Here is a 19838-nt window from a genome sequence, read left to right as displayed (position 1 = left end):
CAATAAATCGACAGAAATTATGTTTTATGGATTCTCTAATATTCAATGCTAAAAGATATTTTAAAATTTTTTCGAATTTTTTTTATATTAGATGTCGATTTTTGGACATCGAAGTCCAAACGGTCAATTTTATAGCATTTTCAGGCAAACTAAACTTTCAATCGATTTAGGACGAAAAAATAGCAAAACAATAAATTATTCCAATAATTAAGATTATCAAGTCTATCGTTGTTACTTTTTAAGGGTTTTCTTGGCATTTCCGTTGTTAGATCTCGAAAATTATTCAATAATGTATTTCTTATTTCTCTGACCAAGCAAATGAATTAAAACGAAGATGATTTATGCTAGCATTAAATGGAACGCGATCATGTAATCCATGACTGTATTTTGTATGAATTCCAACAAGAAAGAAATACTACAAAAGCATTTGTAAATATACTGAGGATATTTGGTGAAGGGACAGTTTCTGATAGAGCAGCAAAAACATGGTTCGTAGAATTTCAAATAGGTCGTTTCGAACTTCCTGATAAGGCACGCTCAGGGCGACCATTTTTGATCGACGCTAATGCCGTCATCAGATCATGTTAAGGCGAAATCCTCTTTTGACAACATCGGAAATTGCGGAAAGGCTTGATTCAGTTCAGGAAATCATTTCGGTTCATATTCGGAAACTACACAATTCGAACAACGGATAGAGCTTTCAAGCAGACTTAATAAATGTTCAACAGGAAACTGAATCTAATCGACGAAGATTCGTACCCTATAGTTGTTATTTACTTTAAAAAAATTGCCCTTTGAATAATCAATCTTAGAGAAGAAAAAATTTCAGCTATTCTCTTATAGATATATATATATATATATAGGTACATGTATGTTAGATAAAAGTTCGTTGTATAAATATAAAAATTCTAACTAACTAATCATTAACTGCGTCCGCCAGCACTGGTTCGATCTTATTGTAATGAGCAGAAAAATGGAAGGCAAAAAAGATGAAGAAACGGGAAATACTAGTGTGTATAACGGTTGAATTCGATGATTTTGATCTTCCTCTACATAAAATAACAGTTTAATAATATCGATTTATTCAGCGTATGCCGACGTTAATCAAGGAGCTCTCAAGATTCGTCTTCTTCCAAATTCATCACTTTTGTTCATCACATTTGAAGAAATCTACTGCCGAAGTCCATCAAACACGTTTCATAAATGTCTCTATATCGTTCGTCCCATTGCATTCACTTTGTTTCTTATTTCATATTAGTTGTTATCTTCTCTCAGTTGTGACAGACCGATTTAATTTAATTTAATTTGACAACTGTTTTTAAAAATGAATAATATATGTTAGTTTCTTGTAGATGAACCATGTTTGTGGGCTCTGTGTGTTAAATAACTAATTGATGAATTAAAAAGAAATTCTTCCAACGAAAGACCAAACTATAACATTTATTAGTATTGTAAAGCGATTTTCAATTGTAAGTATATGCAAAGAAAAAGACCTTTAAAGGCTTTTGCAAAAAAAAAAATTACGCAACAAACAGCTTAGTAAAAATCAAATAAAAAATAAAATATCTTTAAAAATATTAGAGCTTTTTAGGCATGGGTAACGCTGTTTCCCTTGCTCATATGCAAGCAGCTCAATTCAGCAAACCCAAAGATCATGAGAAAATGGTCGGTTCTGAAACTGCACCGCCGCCGGAATGTCCTATGCATCAAAAGGAGGGAGGAAACGTAAAATCAACAACACTGCCGCCGCCGCATCCAAAGTTAGTAGCTACGACTGTATCCTCATCGGAGTGTCCCGTTAGGCATGAAAACAGTGACGTTAATCCGTTGAATATGATGCCACCTGCCAATCAAAAACCAGCGCCAGATCAACCTTTCCCACTTTCTACGGAACGTCAAACATCATCTATACCTAAGGCTACGGAGGATGGCACTATTCAATTCTGGCAATATCCGAGTCAACAGATGTTTTGGAATGCTATGCTACGCAAAGGATGGCGATGGAAAAATGAAGACGTAAGCCAAAAAGATATGGGCGACATTATACGCATACATAACGCGAACAATGAACAGGCTTGGAAGGAGGTCTTAAAATGGGAAGCGCTTCATTTAAAAGAATGCGGTAACCCAAGATTAAAAAGTTTTGGGGGTAAAGCAAAAGATTTTAGTCCGCGTGCTCGCATACGCAGTTGGATGGGGTAAATATTATAAATCGATAAAATTTTCCGTGAATTTTTAATTAACTATATATACTGTGCCCAGATATGAACTGCCCTTCGATCGTCATGATTGGATTATTGATCGTTGTGGCAAAGATGTGCGCTATGTGATTGATTATTACGACGGAGGTATTGTGGACAAGGATTATAAGTTCGCTTTGTTGGATGTACGTCCAGCTATGGATTCATTCGATAACATCTGGGATCGTATGCGTGTCGCTTATATGCGTTGGAAATTTGCTGCCTTGGATATGGTAAAAGGTAGCAATCCACCTGACTCTCCACGGGATAGAGTTGATCAGTAATTAATAGGAGCGCCATACAATATGGTTCTTGCAACCAATGCATTGATCTTTCATTAATCGAGTTATTTATATTTCATCGACAAATTATCTGCAAATAGGCCGAAATAAAAAATTGTTAGCAAGTTTTATAAGAATTGAAATCATTGTTGCCCTTCGCTTAAAGCGCAAATCAAAGGCATACAAATTTATCGGTCTAAAGTGTCCCATATTTATTTATAGAATTAGAGTAAATTATACTTAAAAGGAGCATTTGCATTCTTTTTCAGTTGGTAAGGAGCAAGGAAAATTAAACGCGTAAAACAGATTTTAATGACAAATTATAAAATTTTAATGTTTACAATTATTTAATTAGCCGAACAAAAATACGAAAAACTAAAATTTTTAAAAAAAATTTACAACTTTGAAATAATCCAATTTTTAAACTTCAACGTAACTATTTCCCAGTAAAATTTAAATAGAAAATAGAGAAGGAAGGAACTGAAACTAATTACAGATATAAGAGTCCACTGGCAGCAGCATGAGCCATTAAAGTGTTGGCAGCTTGTTGAGTTTCCAACAGTAGACGCGTTTCCTTCAACCAATCGCTAGCAATTTTACGTGGGGCGCCCTGCAATAAATTCATATATTTCAAGGCCATCATAAGATCGCCGTGATCAATAAAATACCTGAAAATTCCAAAAAAAAAAAAAAACTTATTATTAAAATTTAACACGAACCCTACCCTATCCAATACTTACCGAGCTCTATTCAATATTTCGTAAACGTCCAATTTACTATAATCGAATTTTGCGTTTTGCAATTCTGCTTTTGAAATGGGATCTGAAGGCTTAAGTATGAAAAGCGATTGCAGATAAGAGAGAAAGTATTTTGGTAAACTCGCACCCTGCTCAGGTATTAAAGCCACTTTGCGAGCTATACGTTCTACATTAAGGAAGCGTTCGCGTAATGCATCTTCCGGGTAGACACCACGTTCAGCAGCTTCAACAGGTAGATTTTGTATAACAACAGTTACAAGCTCGTCACCCTCTATAAGGAAGCGAAAATTCTAAAAAAAATTGTGATGCAATAATTTGATTGGTTCTTCTCACCTGCCACTTTTTTTATAGCTTTAATTTCATTTCGCAAAGGACGTAATTTAGCTTTCCAATGGGTTCCTGGTTCCCCAGTTCTAACCGAAGACCACAAAGCCTGACAAGCTGCCCATAAAGCTTGAGCTTGATGCGATGATCGTTCACCTTCAGCACGAGCTGTTGCGTAGCAAACATAGATAGTATTGTTGAGCAAGACAATAAAGAAAAAAAAACATAAACTAATAATCTTGCGCAAAAGCGCATATATAAAGTCACGTATGGGAGATAGAGGGCCGTATTCGTAAAGGTTACCCAAATCAAAGTAGACAAATTCATTTCATTTAGACAAAAGCTATTGTGTCACCTATACATGCGCCAACAGAGTAACGTCCACACAAAGGGGAAAACTACATCACAGACTAAACCGGGAGATTTTAATCTAATTAAGAGTTTTACGAATTGCGGGTAAAGCAGAAAAGAAGAATTTAAGAAAATGCTTATATTATTTGCAAGGTTTGAGAATTGTTATCGCGACTTCAAAAATTAGAATATCTATGCCCTCTATTCTTCTTTCTAACGCTGCTTCGACATTCTATCTCCAATTCTTTGGATGTGTAAACAAAAGTTGACTACTAAAGCAAAGTAGTTCGGTTTTTAAGGTTTTTTTACCTTCTAATTCCTCATTAATTTCTTAAAGCCGCATTTTAAAATTTAAATTGAAAGCAACATTTTTAAAAAGAGCTGTAAATAAATTCGAAGTTGAATTTACCTTGCATTGCGGCATCCATGCCGCGTATTTTGCCTAACATGGCAGCCAATTGTAATTTGTAATTTGCTTTTTCAGTGGCCATTTTATCCTCCAGTTCCCGCGTATATTGACGTTTCAATTCGCTTTCTTTCATATTGACAACATCTTGCAGATGATCACTATGAGCTTCTGCTTGTTTTTTCAGCTGCTGGCGCAACTGCTTCTCGGAGTCGGAACGAATATTTAGAATTTTCTTTTGATTTTCAAGTGCCAGCTTACGCCTTTCGGATTCCAACATATATTCCAATTGAGCTTTAACTGTGTCGGAATCATTGTCACCCCGCATAGAATCAATAGCCCGTTTTAAACGCAATTCACCATCAGTTTGCAAACGTTGCAATTCCTTTTGCAAGGCCAATACATGCGAGTAGGCATGAGTAATAAATAAATCCAAATCTTCCGGAGTTAAATTTAATTTTTGTTTAGACAAATCGATGCCGGGAAATATTGTTTCAATTTCTTCCACAAAATAATTGCGGGCTTTTTCAACCTGTAAAATCGTTTTGAATATCATTCACAAACTTTGTTAAACTGCAAAATTTCTCTCACATTTTTCCAATATTTCTCAGACATATTTGCCAAGTCTTTATTTCTGTAAAGCTCGTCCTTTACTCTGTTAATGTGATCGATCAAGGTTTTAATCTTATTACGTACGGCAATTATTTGATCATGATTTTCTGGCTTTGCAGCCTTGGCCAAGGCAATCTCACATTTTTCTAAACAATGAAATTAAAAAATTATTTTTTTTAAATAAGCAAATTACTTTTGCCTTAATTTAACGTCTCATAGTTTTTGCTTTCGATAGACGGGCCGCATTCTGTGCTTACGTCTATAACGATAATAAAAATAAATAATTTGCAATATCGGTTTACCAATTTTATTTAAAGCGTCTCGAGCCATATTTTCAGCAGTGGCGACATAAGTGTCGCGAGCACTCGTCTTATTTCTTAAAGAATGCCACAAAGAAGGATTGACGTTTTCTATTGATTGATCAACAATACGACGCACATCATTATTAAAACTGCAATGAAATAAAAACATAGCAGATTTTAATATATCTTGCATGCATTTAGGAGGACGATTATGGTGATTACTTTTTAAGATTATCTATGGCTTTGTTATACTCTTGAACAGCTAAAGCAGCAGATACCTCCACAGCATGCTCCAGTTCAATAATATCACTAGGCAAAGGTTCCACCGGTTTGACTTGTGGCAATGCACTCTTTGTTTCTCTAGTTGCTTTCGCTGCCGGCATATCAGGCACCTAAATTAATACATCATTTATTAACTAAAGTTGATAGAAATTTAAAAAATTACTTTTTTTTGTGGTTCAGAAAATTTACTTTTCACACTTTCTGGTTGTGCTGTTGAAAAAATTAAAGAGAAATTACACAAGTGTTTAAAATAAAAAAAAAAAAAGCGGTGTACTTTTAGTTTCTTTTTCGGCACTACCAAAAAATCCCGATATCGACGAGCTAATGCTACCGACGCGATCTTTAACATTATCAAATTGTTCGCCAACGACTTTAAATGGTTTCTCTTCTTGTAAAGCCACTTTAATTATATACTCAGCACCTGGAATATTTCGTTCGAGATATTTTCGAAAATTTGTATCATATCTAAAACAAAAAAAAATTTACTGTATGTTTTAATACAAATACAAAGATTATGATATTACTTTGCATAGGTTATTGCGCCTCCTACCGCCACAAATGGTGTCAAAATAAAGACAACTTTCCCGAAACCGGCTTGTCGTACATGAATGGCTCGACCGTCACTCCTGCTTATAAGTTTGCGAGTCTGATGCTGCATTGTTCTCTGGAAATTAAAACAAACATTATAGTATGGGATAGAATCAACCAATTTCAAGATCTTAGACATAAGTGGCTGTATATAAACATATTTGCAGTTGGTTAAATTTCATGCTCGCACGAATTGTAGAATAGATGTTAGTTAAAATCTTTAACTAATATTAATCTATCTTCCGACAAACAAAGACAACGAAATTCAGCGTCCACTTTGGGTGTTATTAATATTAAACCCATAGTTTTTGAAATACGAAAATATATTATTTTCTTTCGATAGCTTCCTTCATATGATTTCAATTGGTGACATAACACGACAAATACAAGATTTGCAATTTTAATGTAGGTAAAGCGGAGGAGCGGGCAATGTAGAAAATATATATGTGCACAATTGATTTTAGCTCACATTTATAGCATACGGCACTCGTAATACTCGATGCATTTTTCTGTAACTTGAAGGAAATTGGAATTCTCGAAACCGTTAACGTGTCCCAACCGGTATTTTCACTTCCTTTTTTTCTATTATCGATGACGGAATCTAAAAATTCCTTCCGAAATCAATTTTCGTCCAAGAGCAACAAAAAACTACGGACTGAAGGGTAGAATACAGCAAAGGTGACAGCTTAACTGTCAAAAATCAAATGTTGACGATGTTTATAAAATTAATATGACAGATGTACGCAAGCCGTGAAAAACGCAGTGTTGGCAATTAACGTTATTAAGAAAGAAAAAATTAATTTGTCAAATTTTGGTAATTTTTAAATATATATATATATATATTTTTTTTTTTATCTAAAACTAATCAAAATGTATAACCAAATTTAAAAAAAATTGATTGACAAATGCACTATCAAACGAAACGTACACTTATGTTAGGCGCTAGAAAGATTGTACGCGTTCGCTTCGTGCTACATACAAAACAAATAGCAAATATAGTCTGCTTTGCGTTATTGCAGAAAAATTTACCAAGTGATTAAAAGAGTAACAAACTTTTTCCAAAACTATTGTTTTTCTTTAGTAGAACACATTTTCGATAACATCTCGTAAGTTTTTATTAAAATTAGTTAATATTGCAATATTTATTATAACCATGTGATTTTATTCTGTTGACATGAATTTTATTTCATTTCTTGATTAATTATATGCAATCCAACCATATTAATTAGTAGATAAATATGTAGTTGTAATAGCAGCGCTATCAACACTAATGTGTACATGGACAAGAGAGATAAGATTCGAGAGAGGGAGAGAGAGAAAGAAAGTTATCCGGCCCCTATCGAAGTAAAACAATGAATTCGATATAATTAAACGTACGGACTTGCAGTGTTGGTTCTATAATTTATTGGTACAAAGTATATCGGGAATTTGAACGGTATGTTTGAGGAAAATAGTTTCAAGTAAGGTTCGAGAGGTTGAACAAAACGTCTTACAACATATTTCTACGACTCTCTTAAATTTAATATTTCCGTTTACGCAAAATACTGTAATCGTTTACGAGGAAACCATCGATTTCAGGTCTTACACGTTTGTGTGTGTTTTTCTTATGCAAAAAGAAAACATCCCTGTTAGAAAAATTTAACCAAAGCCATTGCTTCTCGTATCCATCAGAACGTGATTTTTCCATATGTTGCATTTCATATTAATGAAGTGAAGTTTGTTTATTGAGGAATGATTATTTAGCCCGTAATTTTACTTTAATATAACTAAAATGTTGCGATATTTATGCGCGAACGGTAAAATTGATGATAATTTCCAATTTAGAAAATAATGGATGTCAAGTTTTTAACTTGCAGCTCTTCGCATAAGATCGTCGGGTCTCAATTATTTGACATCGCTGTCGAGTAGAAACGGATCCGTATCAATGACACCGTTTTTAGATAAACATCTTATGGGAAATACTTTCCAGAAAAGCTTTTATTCGCTACTTCAAGTTCAGAAGCCAAGTGTCACTCATTACCAAATTCCTTTAACTATTATACCGGGGAGTTTGAATGCTGTTGCAGCAAGTAAGCAGCTACAGATTTGTCGTAGTGTTACAAAATTCTCCTTGACTAAAGGTAAGCGCAAGTCAGTTAAAGCAGTACTCAAACGCTTTAAACGTCTGGACTGGGGCGGTTGGATACGTACACGCACCGGTCGACATAAGAAGATGTTTAGGAAATCGAACGCATTGAAACGTCGCCTGCGCCAACATGTGTTTGTTAATGCTACACAAGCACATTTGCTCGATAAAATGGTAACGAGCTTTTGGCGTCGTCCAAAATATTGGATTGATGATCCTTACGCTCCCTATCACCGTCGAGACGAATATTTCGCTACAAAACGTAAGGAATTTAAGGTATAAATCTTTATTTATTCTATGGAAATTAGTAAATCTGAGCCATTATCGCACTTACTAATTGAAAATAAAGGTAAAATATATACCGTTTTAGGTTAAAGTTTTGTTTATAGACCACATCAATTATATATATTTTCAATTACAAGTAGAAAAATAAATTCAAATTAGCAACAAATTTAACATAATAATCTAATTACAATAATAATTAACCTATGCACTTATTGCACAATTTCTTGAAAATCTAAATAGCGTACGAGAAATTTATAATTACGGAGCGATGACTTGATTAATCATTTTGCCCACACACTGGATTTCACTTTGGATAACGTCTCCGACCTTTAAATATTGTGGTGGTTTGTGATACATACCCACTCCCTTTGGGGTGCCAGTTAATATTAAGTCGCCAGGTAATAGAGTCAGAAAACTAATAAATTTAATAAACATACACATAAACTGGTAGATGTTTATTGTCGAGGTTATTGTTTACCTGGACAAACGAGAAATCAGTTCATCAATTCGGAATATCATTTCACGGGTATTGCCACTTTGTTTCTCTTCACCATTTATGGTGCATTTCAAGTATAAATTGTGTGGGTCGCCAATCATGCTGCTGTGTACCACTGCAGGGCCGATGGGACAAAATGTATCCATTGATTTTCCGATAAAAAACTGACCGCCATTACGTTTTTGCCAATCACGAGCCGAAATGTCTTGGGCTATTGTATAACCGAATACATAATTCATGGCATCTTTACATTGAACATGACGACATTTCCTACTTATAACAACGGCCAGCTCCACTTCCCAATCGAGTCGCTACGCCAAAAAAAATAAATTAATTATATATCAACTTAATTTAGTCTATTTTCGAAAGGATATGCTCTTTTTGTTTAAATATGCGCGATCTTGGATTTGTAGTTATGTTACATTATGTTGATCGAAAATAGTCGAAGGATAAAGGAATTATGCACAACACGCGCTAATCCGCAAGCTATCGGAGTCTTGGGATGACCTGAGCTTCCCACTTGTTTTATTGAATTCTTTCTTTTGGTTCTTTTGTTTAGAAATATGTTCACAGTAAATAAAAAATGGACTTTGCAAAAATTTAAATTATATTATACATTTCCGCCTGTTGGGGTCATTAAAAACATTTCTCTATACTAAGGATCTTGAGACATGCATATTCACACAGTCAACAAGTTGTCTCTTAAGACATAATCCTTTTATATTTAAATTTCTTGTCTCCTATGGGTGCAGGCGGTCAACTGAATTGTATTGAAAAAAATGGGAATCAGCATATAAAACTTCTCTACCAGTTTTGAGCCTTTGAAAATTCAATTTTTATGTACATAATTTCAGTCAAAATCAATGGTTGGTTCAGAATGTGCGTATATTCTATGAGATTCCCAAAGTAGATTCCTTACTACATAATATCCTCTCACTGTTAGTTGCTGATTATAAGGTTATCAATTTTAAGTATAACTTTTTCACTCGTTTCTTATCAATTTGCAGATAAAGTTCTATTATTATCAACAGCTCTTTCGTTACGTAATGTTGTAAATTTACCTTTGTGACGCTGTGAGCGACAACGCAATCTAACGGACCAACTAAAGCATTGCCGAATTTACTGAAAAACACGGGATCCGTAGGCGGTTGTTTATTCTGCTCATCGCAATGACCTTTGTAATTTAGACCAACACAAATAATTTTGCCAGGATTAATAATGGGGGGTAGCAAAATTAACCGATCATTCATGCGCTCACATTGCACTCTGTCGATTTTGTGCAAGAGCTCTTGCGATGAGAAACCTTGTTTGAGGAATGCGAGAAAATCATTAGACACACAAGCACCTCCCGACAATTCAGCAAAAGTATTGCCGTCTTCGGATACAACACCCAAACGCTTACGTTCATCATTCCCTCTCAAAAATTGAATAAAACGTAACGTAGGCTTTTTCAACTCTTCCGGTTTTTTATCACTAAGCCACATACATACGTACAGATAACTAAAATAAAATGAAAATTCTTATAAATTTCGTAATACATACGGAGTGACTCCCACACCGAGAACATTTCGCATCAAAAATCTACGGAATGTGTGCGGCTGAACTGTAATATACAATTCGGATAGACGCGATGACGGTCGTTTGCCCAATAATTTCGTTAAACATTTTGCCATTGCAATTTAAATTTTCAAAAATACAATTTTTTTCAAGTTACGAAAAAGTGCGAGAAATTTAAGAGACGCATAAGACACAAATAAAATTTTGCAAATTTTATTTTCCCTATACTAAAAATTTTGTAAAAGAAGAAATTGATGCTAATTCCTCAATAATTTTTGAACAATTTTGTTTTACTTCACAATTTTGCTTTTAACGAAAGATGTCAAAAACCAATTTGTTTGTCAGAACAGCCCCATGATGCAAACTATAATTTCATTACAGCGTTGTACAATAGATTGCTGCTATTTAAGACAAAAACTAACAAAAAAAAAAACATTAAAAATTGTTTTGCTTGTTTGTTAATTTTGAATAACATCTGCTCCAAGTAACTTTTCGCTATTTCCGCATGCGTTTGGTGTAGCAGCTGTTCAAGCTCAGCCCATTTTTAAATTTTGTAAAAAGCATTTTCGAAAACCGCAAATGAGTCGAATGTAAGAAGGATAATCATCTAGCTGAAGATTAACTTTCGCTTAGGTGTTCAACAGCTGAAAACAGAAGCTTAAGCTACATTTTTCATAAGTGATTACCGCCATCATTTGATTTATTAACGACATCCAAAAAATTAATCTCAACTCAATAATGGTTTGCTGTTTAACCAAAAGTTATCAACAGATTAATGCATAAATTTTCATCATATTACATCGGTGTTCCTTTTGTTATGCTTGCTTTTCATTTCCTTTAATTCGATAACTTTTGTAAATTGCCATCGCTAGTTGACAGCTGTTGTTTGAGAAAAGCAGGCTTTTATCTTTTTCTGTTTAAACTAAAGAGGGATTATTTGTTTTTCTTACAATTCCGGCTGTGATCGGGTTTTTCAGGAGTTTCAAACAACAAAAAATTCTTCTAGACAATAACGGCTATGTTGGCGAGAGCGCTTGGTCGGACTTTCATTCAGGTACATAATATTATAATTTTTTAATTCCGCTAGCGCTTACATAAACACTTGCGAGAACAACAAATAATATGCTTAGCAAAGATGCAAATTTTCAAATTCTTAATACATTCACGAAATCCTTTAGAAGATCAGAATATATATTGAATGCTTTCCGTTTTTTAGGGCCTGCAAACCTCAACGATACGTTCCATTCATGCTACAGCTACTCTTAACACTGTAAGTCTTATCCTAATGAAAATAATGTAACGCGAATTTATAAATACCATCTAAATGTGTTAAAGGATCCTGGCGCGCATGGAGGAAATCGTACAACATGTACGCTTATTCCGGGTGATGGTGTAGGTCCAGAGTTGGTGCAGTGCTTACAAGAAGTTTTTAAGGTGAGCCTCTTTAAATAGATTGGAGATCTTATTTATTATTATTAACTTGGAATGTATTTAAGTCTGCCGATGTACCCGTGGACTTCGAATGTTACTTCCTCTCCGAAGTAAACCCTGTATTGAGTGCGAAATTAGAGGATGTTATTGCTTCAATTCGCAAGAATAAGGTTTGCATTAAGGTAAGTTAAATTCGTCTTCTTTGCAAGCCCCTCTAATACTTTTTTCACAGGGGGTTCTAGCTACGCCTGATTATAGTAACGTTGGTGAATTGCAATCATTGAATATGAAGCTGCGGAATGAATTGGATTTGTACGCTAACGTCGTGCACGCGCGCAGTCTACCTGGCGTTAAAACACGTTATCAGGATATTGATATTGTGGTTATACGAGAACAAACAGAAGGCGAATATTCTGCATTAGAACATGAATCGGTACCAGGCATTGTGGAGTGCTTAAAAATTATTACTGCCAAGAAATCTACGCGTATTGCGAAATTTGCATTTGATTATGCCATCAAAAATAGCCGCAAAAAGGTCACTTCGGTGCATAAAGCCAATATAATGAAATTAGGTGACGGTTTGTTTTTAAAATCATGTGAGGATATGGCAAAATTGTATCCCCGTATAGAATTTCAAAAAATGATTGTGGACAATACCACCATGCAGATTGTTTCACATCCACATCAGGTAAGATTTTGAGAAGAAAAGATAGCTTGTATTATAAAGATTGTAGTCAACTGATTGCTTTTGTACCGAAAAATGGGGTTATATTCATTTGTCAAAACATTTGTAATGGTCAAAAGTATGTTTCAGAGAAATGACACAAATGTGTATATACTCTTGATCAGCATCGATTTTGAATCTATTTAAGCATTCTTATGGTCGCAATAATAAATATACCAACATGAAGTTAGGCAGGAACATCGAAACTTCTTAGACGCAGATCGGCAGTAAAATATCATGTCTAAAGTACAACCTAAGAGAAGAGAAGAGAAATAGTACAAGAGCAGCATACAATGATTGGAGGTAATAGTACAGGCGAAGAGTATCCATGTAAACATATACATAACATTAGGCGTAATACATTAGAAGAGTTTCACGTTTGATAGGAGAATTCGGGTTATTAACGGATATTTTAAATTTTTTGCTAAGAGGTAACACCACTGTAACGTCCTTTAATTTTCGGCCCAAAAAGGCAATCTTTTGTTAATAAATTTTAATAGTTAATTATTCGAAAATTTCCCTCGCACCGTGATAAAAATTATTATATTGAAGATCTCTTGCAGAATTTGAATGGGAAGAATAAAAATTAAAGGAAGATTTTCGTGGGATGGTTTGAGAAAATTCATGTTTTGGAAAACACCTCTTTAAAGCTTTGGCTTTTCATATTATTAAGTTCTTCCTTTAGCTTCTTGTCTCTTCACCATAGAAATATCCTTCCATTCTCAAATATATATTTTCATTCTTTCGCCTCTTCGTTTCTTTGTCCGAAAGTGCCGCTTTTTCCGCTTGGGGTCAAAGATAATGGCAGATTTTGCAATTTACGTTTAGGGGAATGATGGGCAAGAAATGTATATAATTCATAATCAACTCTAAAGACTTCAAAGCTTTCAATTTTTTATGACAGCAGCGCAGAAAACTTTCGAATTACATTTCTACGATCGTCTTGTTGAAGCTGCGGTAATAAATTTTTATTTTGAAATGCTTGCAAATGAATATATATCCGTTCGAGAGACATTTGTTGCTGTATTATAAGAAATTATAGAAAAGATTTTGGGAAGTAATTCTATTGATATAGAGAAGAGTCCGAAATTTCAAGAAGTAAATTTGTTTTCAGATAGTTAATTGTTTCTCCATATTTTAGAAGGTCACCTAAAATGTTTTTTTGAAAAATGTACATTGGGATTAATCCTAAATTTAGATGGAGAGCGACAAAGTATTTGCAAGCTGTAGCTAAAAGCTCGCCATTTCGATCAGAATCTTGCAAAGAGATAGAAACAGGTTTATCTAAATTATTTCCTATTCGCACGGGGTTATGAAGAAAGTGAAGATTATGCGCAATTTGCGAGTTCACTGATATGTCGTACACATATTACTATGGCGAATGTGAAAAAAATAGAAGTATTTATAAAGTATTTTTTAAAATTTTTTTTTCTAAAATTTTTCTTTCCCAGTTTGATGTATTAGTTACGCCCAATTTATATGGTTCGATTATAGACAATTTGTTCGCGGGTATTGTAGGTGGAGCTGGTCTTGTTGCCGGTGCATCATACTCACCGGATACTGTTGTTTTCGAACCGGTACGTAACATAAAAATATACATTAAGGAAAAAGTTTGATTTTTGCATTTTTAAGGGCGCTCGTCACACCTTCTCTGAAGCTGTTGGCAAGAATGTGGCAAATCCTACTGCTATGTTCTTCTGCGGTACGAAGCTTTTACGTCATATTAATTTGCCCACTTACAGTGAAATGATAACTAATGCGATCATTCGTGTTTTATCGGAGGGTAAAGTCAGAACTAAAGATTTAGGCGGCTATGCCACTACTCAAGAATTCACACGAGCTGTTATTGCTAACATTCATTAAATTCGGGATAAACACTTCCTGACCATGAGTTAGATGCCAACAATTATTTTAATACTGATTGTAAATGCCTCACATAAATAATTGATATTTTTGGCATTCTTTTATTTTTATATATATGTATAACTGTTTTTATTTTATATTTCTGTATATCTTGATATCCACTTCTGAGTATTAATTTGATGAATATTTTTAATTACTTCCTTTGTTTAATATTAAAATGTTTTATTTTTTTTTTTTTTCATTTTATTGAAGCTCTACTGTCCTATTTTGTGTTTCCTTCAACGTATTGTATTGTATCTTATGCCCTCCTTCGTTTTAGTAAACACGTCTATATAGCATCTGTATATTTTAGCGTCTTTCTAATTATTAATTAAAGAAAATTGTAAAAAAAATGTACGTAAAATTCATTGCAATAAATTGATCCATGCAAATTTTCAGTCTCTAAGAGAAGAAATTGCAATTAAGCGCAATAAATGAGCAATAAATATTACTTACATAAATTAATACGAAATTTCCATGCATGACAATCACTTAAGTAAATGATTTATGAAATCATGAATTGTGATATTCATCTATAAATATTTGTATTCGTTCAAAGCAACGTTTCGCATTGTTGTCTAAAAGATCGAAAGGGAAAAGTTCTATATTCGCTAAATTAAAACTTTAAACGTTTTACGGTTTGTGTATACATCAAGGCTGTCAAAAAGATGATCGCAATAAACAAAATATTTTAAAATGCAAATTGTAACCGATACCGATGTCAAAAGCTTATGGCAAATAGTTGCTAAAGCTAGAGCTAAAGTTTCAGAATATGCAAAAATATTTAGCCATTTAACACTAGTAAAATGATTGCAATGATTGGACACTTGAAGAACAACGGGGGGAAAACTAACCTAAATTTCAGCATTGATTGTCGGAGCATATGAACACTCTGTTGTAATTCGTCTTTACAGGTGATTTATTATAAAATTAACATTTTTCATTATTTCGCTCTTTTCCTTAGTTATCGTACAGCATTATGATTATTACCACATAAGTTATTAATTTATTTATTTATTTTTTTTTTGTGATTGCGAATTTAAAACTTCATTGATGGCGGTTTCAAAAGTTTATCATAATTCCAGATCCTGTTTCAAAATTTACTTGGAACCATCATCCTCATTGAATGCCTTTCTCGGCCTTTTGAACTTTCAATGGTGTATTTTCTTAAATTTTTTACTTTTGTTTTTCGCAAAATTTATATATATAAATTTATATATATATAACTTGTTTTTTCAATTCACTGGCCGTTGTTTTTCGGTAAACAGTCTACACAAATTTATGTATATGCCATGGTTAAGGACATGGCATAAGGTATGTACAGAACACTTATATGAACACAGATCATACAATAGAAGCGTAGTCAAGTAAGTATTGGTGTAAATAAGCAAATGTATAGCCTTTTTGTAATGTAACAATCCTTAAGCTCTTTGGAATACCTCTTAATGGAACCTAGGGTTACAAATGTTCTTACATGTTTTTACGCCTTTCTTTTTCGGTGATGATGATGATGATAACGGTATCCTTGAAAAATTTATAAGGCTTTGGAATTTCATTTGAATATAATAAATGAAAAAAGTGATTAACAAATTTATAATAAGGTGGGAATTATTGTTGCAAGCACATCAGCGCGAAATAAATAGAAAAAATAAGAGAAGAGAAGGTTTTGGATCGTAAAGAAGATGTAGCAAGAAGAAAGTAAAGAGAGGCTAACATCAATGGGAATGTTAGCACACACACACACACACACCCCTTCTAATTGTAGTAATAATCATTTAATTCCGAAAAACTTTTCTCTTATTTGCGTTTATATTGTTTGTGAAAATAGGAAGCAATGGTTGTTGTTCTTGTTGTTGTTCATTTCATTTTCTACTATTATAAATTATTCTGTCCTTTTCAAAACAAATAATCCACATATTAATAAAGTCGAGTTTTTGCTTATTGCAAATCATAACATTTAAACAATATATTTTAAAAAATATCGATTTTATCGAAAAAAATAAAAATAACAAAAAACAATTACATGAAAATTTTGTTCGAAAAAAATAATAAAAAAAAAAAAAAATAAATAAAAATCTTTATTTTAACATACTACGTGAAAGTTTTTCTTATCATTAATTATATCCATATCCATGTTTCATAATCGATGCAATTTCAGAATTTATTACAATATTATTAAAAGCTCATTTTTGGAGAAACGCTCTATAAATAGTTTAGCATCGATACATTTATAGATCGTTATCCGAATATGATATTTTTAATCTGCAATAATTTCTGAAATCACTCAATTAAGATGGGATCAATAGTACAAAGGGGCCATATATTTTGTCCTCACATGTTTCGGAATTGCCAGATTCCTGATGTATTCGTTCGCATGAGCTCGAAGGGCCCTTCGCCTTACTTTAAATGGCTCACTCTTTGCGTTCATATCAATAATGATTTTTGGCTTTGCTAATCTGATAGTGCGTTCGGTTGCTATAGCTTTCAAAGCGTTCGGTGAAATTGCCGATGAACTTTTAAGACCATCATGTTTTCTATTATAATGTCTTTTCGATTTGGCCAATTGCTTTATCCTGTCGGTTGCTGTGAAGAGAAATGATTAAATGAACATCTACTGAGATCTCGTGTCAATTTTAGAAACAAAAAAAAAAAAACAAAAAAACAAAAAAAATAATATTGTCGTCACTCGCAGCACGAAAATCTGACTCAATCATTATGCGTCATTGTGAATGGTGAGACCGCCATCGCACCATATCGGCCAGGATTTTTAGAGAAAATGGGAAGAACGAGGGGCAATATACTAAACATTTTTTATGACACGATTTCTTTCGGTACATACGAAATGATTTAACACTTATGCCATTAAATTCCTAGATATTTTTTTTTTATTTATTCGCAAATTATTTGATCTTTGTCAGTGGCTTTAAAAGTTTAAATTTAACTCAGAAAGGATTTAAGTCAACACTATCAAGTCTTGTCGGCTATATCCCGATTCCAACTATCTAAATGACATTACTTTAAATAAATGATTGTATTCAAGCTATCCATTTTGATTATTAAAAATATATATATATTTTTCAATTTGAGAAAATGGCCCTTTATTAACTTACCTTCATATCGTAATGCTGTTCTGGCAATGCGTTTCTCAACGCTTTGACTCCTATAGTACATGAGTAAATTTTTAGGTTGCGCCATATTTTTTAGCCGAGAGGAAGGTGTGTATTTTTTTAATGCCGGCGTAAGCTGCCACTCCTTTTGTTCAGCAGTGTAATGCATCTTCGGCCTGGATAAGGTATCGATGCGTTTAACATGCGGTTTCTGCTCCTTTTTCGGCCTATTAAATTCCACCAGTGGTGGTTTTCGGAAGCGAAGGCGGCGTTTTTTCGTAGAAGGAGGTGGACGATCTTTTACAATTTCTGAGTGATCCTTTTTGGGTATAGCGAGACCTTCGACATATTTTAAGTTTTCCTCTATATTCTGAACAATTTGTGTTTTTCTACATCGAATAATTATGAAAAAGATAAATGATAAAATGTATATTAAAGATCAATACTTACTGTTCCGGTGGAAGTTTCGCCTTCGAGAGATGACTGTACAGCGATAGTAGACTTTTTTTAATCAAACGATCAACGTTTTCTTTTCGTTGCGGTACAAAGGACGAATATGAAGTATGATGTTTGAGGATAGAAAGTCGACTGTAACGATCGCCAAATATAAATATGTCCACGGCATTGTAAGAGATCTTACCTAACTTTGGGATAAGCTAAATGTATAGTTCTAGTACTTTCTCTTTCATTTTCGTATGTTCTAATTATTGTTGTTTTTGGATGTTGAAGCGCTTCAAAAAATGGCTTCTGATATTGCCCAAATTTTGGCGTATATTCTCTGGGCTTTGCCAGATGCCATAATCGTTGCCTTCGCGTTAAAGATTTTATATGTTTTTCAAGTAATGTCGCGTAACTGCAAGCAATATCATTCCATATGCAATTTGGTAAACGGCATATACGAAAACAACTTGCGGCACTTCTTTTAAGCATTTTCATTTATCACGAAACTCGCAGACATTCCTCATAAAATGACCTAAAAATTTTATAAACCAAATATTTAATTTCAGACACAAAATATTTCTCTATCCAAATATAATTTATTTTTTTAATTTATACACTTTTAACGATTTATATTAAACAACAATAAAACCAAAATGAATGTAAACGTACAAAAAAAATGTATATGTGTATATATGTTTCAATTGAAGCTTACCTGGTTACCATGTTCTAAAGGTTTTTCAAATTATTGAATGTAAGTCGGATATTTAAATGTTATAGTGTGTGCAAAGGGAATATCGATAAGTCCTTTGACATCCTTTGACGTCCACTTCACATTAAATAGACTATAGACGACAAAGCAGATACAAGCAACTGATAGATACTCTTGATTGGCATAAGTAAGTAAGAGAAATTTAGTTACTCGCCTGAAATGACAATTATGATCTCGACAACTCCGATAACATTTAAAAATTATTTAAATAAGTCCACATGGTCAATCACCATACCGAATAGTCCATTTTTTTTTTTTTTTTTTCTGGAACTACGTATTTAAAGCTGTGTTTAAAGAGAAAGCATTGTGTTTGTATTGAATCATATTTTACCAAAGACACCAATCAGGAACGCTATGTGCAATGCTGGCCCAATAGCATGTGACCTGCTTTAAACTGATTAACGAAATGTAAATGTTTGTTTAGCAAAGGTATAGTTATATAATGCCAGTTTTAGTATCGACTATGGCTCAAGAGGCAAAACGCGTTTTTGGAAATTGTTTTTTTTTTGCTTTGGTTAGAACAAAAGCTAGCAGAACTATAATATTTGTATTATTGAGCACACATTTAAATATATTATGAAAAAAACTATATATATATATATATATATTGTGTTAAAAGCAACACAACGGGTAAGATCGTGTTAAATCGAAAAAAAAGAAGATTTTTGTGTTTTACCAAAAAAGTAAAGGGTAACATCGTCCTAAATCACTGAGTCACTGATTTATTGAAGAAAACTTGTTCAATTTGGTTTCCTTTGATTTTCAGGCCTTCTATTGAGGCCTGTTTTCAGGATTACCTTATTCTGTCACAGACAATGGCAACGGTATAAGGACTTCCTCGCCAATCGTCATATAGG

The 19838-nt window shown here is 33.4% G+C and overlaps 6 protein-coding genes across 8 annotated transcripts; 3 read left to right on the top strand and 3 right to left on the bottom strand.

Moving 5' to 3' along the window:
* Positions 1 to 1287: 1287 nt before the first annotated feature.
* Positions 1288 to 2652, top strand: LOC119634870 (cytochrome c-type heme lyase). Of its 2 annotated transcripts, none has more exons than XM_038029280.1 (3): positions 1288 to 1469; positions 1592 to 2198; positions 2263 to 2652. In XM_038029280.1, exons 2-3 carry the CDS (start codon positions 1594 to 1596, stop codon positions 2522 to 2524), a joined length of 867 nt encoding a protein of 288 aa, XP_037885208.1. In that variant the 5' UTR covers positions 1288 to 1469; positions 1592 to 1593; the 3' UTR covers positions 2525 to 2652. The 2 variants fall into 2 exon arrangements, with proteins under 2 accessions (XP_037885208.1, XP_037885206.1); XM_038029278.1 differs by having other exon boundaries at positions 1291 to 1469; positions 1582 to 2198.
* Positions 2653 to 2732: 80 nt separating this feature from the next.
* Positions 2733 to 6850, bottom strand: LOC119634869 (MICOS complex subunit Mic60). 2 transcript variants are annotated; one of them, XM_038029276.1, is made up of 12 exons: positions 6614 to 6850; positions 6081 to 6220; positions 5831 to 6021; positions 5720 to 5766; positions 5497 to 5666; positions 5275 to 5423; positions 4952 to 5118; positions 4364 to 4892; positions 4264 to 4284; positions 3613 to 3771; positions 3262 to 3550; positions 2733 to 3189 (listed from the first exon to the last, which is right to left on the bottom strand). In XM_038029276.1, the coding sequence occupies exons 1-12, from the start codon at positions 6647 to 6649 to the stop codon at positions 3012 to 3014; spliced, it is 2076 nt and encodes a 691-aa protein (XP_037885204.1). In that variant the 5' UTR covers positions 6650 to 6850; the 3' UTR covers positions 2733 to 3011. The 2 variants fall into 2 exon arrangements, with proteins under 2 accessions (XP_037885204.1, XP_037885205.1); XM_038029277.1 differs by lacking the exon at positions 4264 to 4284.
* Positions 6851 to 7565: 715 nt separating this feature from the next.
* Positions 7566 to 8636, top strand: LOC119635069 (39S ribosomal protein L35, mitochondrial). The gene is made up of 2 exons (XM_038029620.1): positions 7566 to 7940; positions 8001 to 8636. The coding sequence occupies exons 1-2, from the start codon at positions 7916 to 7918 to the stop codon at positions 8549 to 8551; spliced, it is 576 nt and encodes a 191-aa protein (XP_037885548.1). The 5' UTR covers positions 7566 to 7915; the 3' UTR covers positions 8552 to 8636.
* An 81-nt stretch (positions 8637 to 8717) lies between these two features.
* LOC119635068 (fumarylacetoacetate hydrolase domain-containing protein 2) lies at positions 8718 to 10980 on the bottom strand. Its single transcript, XM_038029619.1, has 4 exons — positions 10593 to 10980; positions 10112 to 10523; positions 9033 to 9361; positions 8718 to 8969 (listed from the first exon to the last, which is right to left on the bottom strand). Exons 1-4 carry the CDS (start codon positions 10721 to 10723, stop codon positions 8813 to 8815), a joined length of 1029 nt encoding a protein of 342 aa, XP_037885547.1. The 5' UTR covers positions 10724 to 10980; the 3' UTR covers positions 8718 to 8812.
* Positions 10981 to 11458: 478 nt separating this feature from the next.
* Positions 11459 to 15136, top strand: LOC119634680 (isocitrate dehydrogenase [NAD] subunit beta, mitochondrial). Its single transcript, XM_038028976.1, has 7 exons — positions 11459 to 11661; positions 11824 to 11877; positions 11943 to 12041; positions 12104 to 12220; positions 12271 to 12726; positions 14214 to 14339; positions 14395 to 15136. Exons 1-7 carry the CDS (start codon positions 11626 to 11628, stop codon positions 14623 to 14625), a joined length of 1119 nt encoding a protein of 372 aa, XP_037884904.1. The 5' UTR covers positions 11459 to 11625; the 3' UTR covers positions 14626 to 15136.
* A 41-nt stretch (positions 15137 to 15177) lies between these two features.
* On the bottom strand, positions 15178 to 18749 carry LOC119634514 (testicular haploid expressed gene protein-like). The gene is made up of 5 exons (XM_038028735.1): positions 18412 to 18749; positions 18222 to 18359; positions 17775 to 18160; positions 17080 to 17247; positions 15178 to 15242 (listed from the first exon to the last, which is right to left on the bottom strand). The coding sequence occupies exons 1-5, from the start codon at positions 18705 to 18707 to the stop codon at positions 15178 to 15180; spliced, it is 1053 nt and encodes a 350-aa protein (XP_037884663.1). The 5' UTR covers positions 18708 to 18749.
* Between the last annotated feature and the right edge of the window lie 1089 nt (positions 18750 to 19838).

Source organism: Glossina fuscipes, unplaced genomic scaffold (genome assembly GCF_014805625.2).
Source record: "Glossina fuscipes isolate IAEA_lab_2018 unplaced genomic scaffold, Yale_Gfus_2 3, whole genome shotgun sequence".
NCBI lineage: Eukaryota > Metazoa > Arthropoda > Insecta > Diptera > Glossinidae > Glossina > Glossina fuscipes.
The sequence above is the reverse complement of the archived record's forward strand: the minus strand, read 5'-3'. Positions and strand labels throughout refer to the sequence as shown.

Excerpts from the sequence above, each read along its gene's own strand:
- LOC119634870 (XM_038029280.1), top strand. The coding sequence starts at position 1,594 with ATGGGTAACGCTGTTTCCCTTGCTCATATGCAAGCAGCTCAATTCAGC. Across the intron at positions 2,199-2,262 it reads CGCATACGCAGTTGGATGGG|ATATGAACTGCCCTTCGATC; the intron begins GTAAATATTATA and ends TACTGTGCCCAG.
- LOC119634869 (XM_038029276.1), bottom strand. The coding sequence starts at position 6,649 with ATGCATCGAGTATTACGAGTGCCGTATGCTATAAAT. Across the intron at positions 5,767-5,830 it reads TGCCGAAAAAGAAACTAAAA|CACAACCAGAAAGTGTGAAA; the intron begins GTACACCGCTTT and ends TTTTTTCAACAG. Across the intron at positions 5,119-5,274 it reads AGACGCTTTAAATAAAATTG|AAAAATGTGAGATTGCCTTG; the intron begins GTAAACCGATAT and ends TTCATTGTTTAG.
- LOC119635069 (XM_038029620.1), top strand. The coding sequence starts at position 7,916 with ATGTTGCGATATTTATGCGCGAACG. Across the intron at positions 7,941-8,000 it reads GCGATATTTATGCGCGAACG|CTCTTCGCATAAGATCGTCG; the intron begins GTAAAATTGATG and ends TTTAACTTGCAG.
- LOC119635068 (XM_038029619.1), bottom strand. The coding sequence starts at position 10,723 with ATGGCAAAATGTTTAACGAAATTATTGGGCAAACGACCGTCATCGCGT. Across the intron at positions 10,524-10,592 it reads CTCGGTGTGGGAGTCACTCC|TGATAAAAAACCGGAAGAGT; the intron begins GTATGTATTACG and ends TATGTGGCTTAG. Across the intron at positions 8,970-9,032 it reads CTGATTTCTCGTTTGTCCAG|TTTTCTGACTCTATTACCTG; the intron begins GTAAACAATAAC and ends TAAATTTATTAG.
- LOC119634680 (XM_038028976.1), top strand. The coding sequence starts at position 11,626 with ATGTTGGCGAGAGCGCTTGGTCGGACTTTCATTCAG. Across the intron at positions 11,662-11,823 it reads TTGGTCGGACTTTCATTCAG|GGCCTGCAAACCTCAACGAT; the intron begins GTACATAATATT and ends TCCGTTTTTTAG. Across the intron at positions 12,221-12,270 it reads AGAATAAGGTTTGCATTAAG|GGGGTTCTAGCTACGCCTGA; the intron begins GTAAGTTAAATT and ends CTTTTTTCACAG.
- LOC119634514 (XM_038028735.1), bottom strand. The coding sequence starts at position 18,707 with ATGAAAATGCTTAAAAGAAGTGCCGCAAGTTGTTTTCGTATATGCCGT. Across the intron at positions 18,161-18,221 it reads GCGAAACTTCCACCGGAACA|AAAAACACAAATTGTTCAGA; the intron begins GTAAGTATTGAT and ends TATTCGATGTAG. Across the intron at positions 17,248-17,774 it reads AACAGCATTACGATATGAAG|CAACCGACAGGATAAAGCAA; the intron begins GTAAGTTAATAA and ends TTCTCTTCACAG.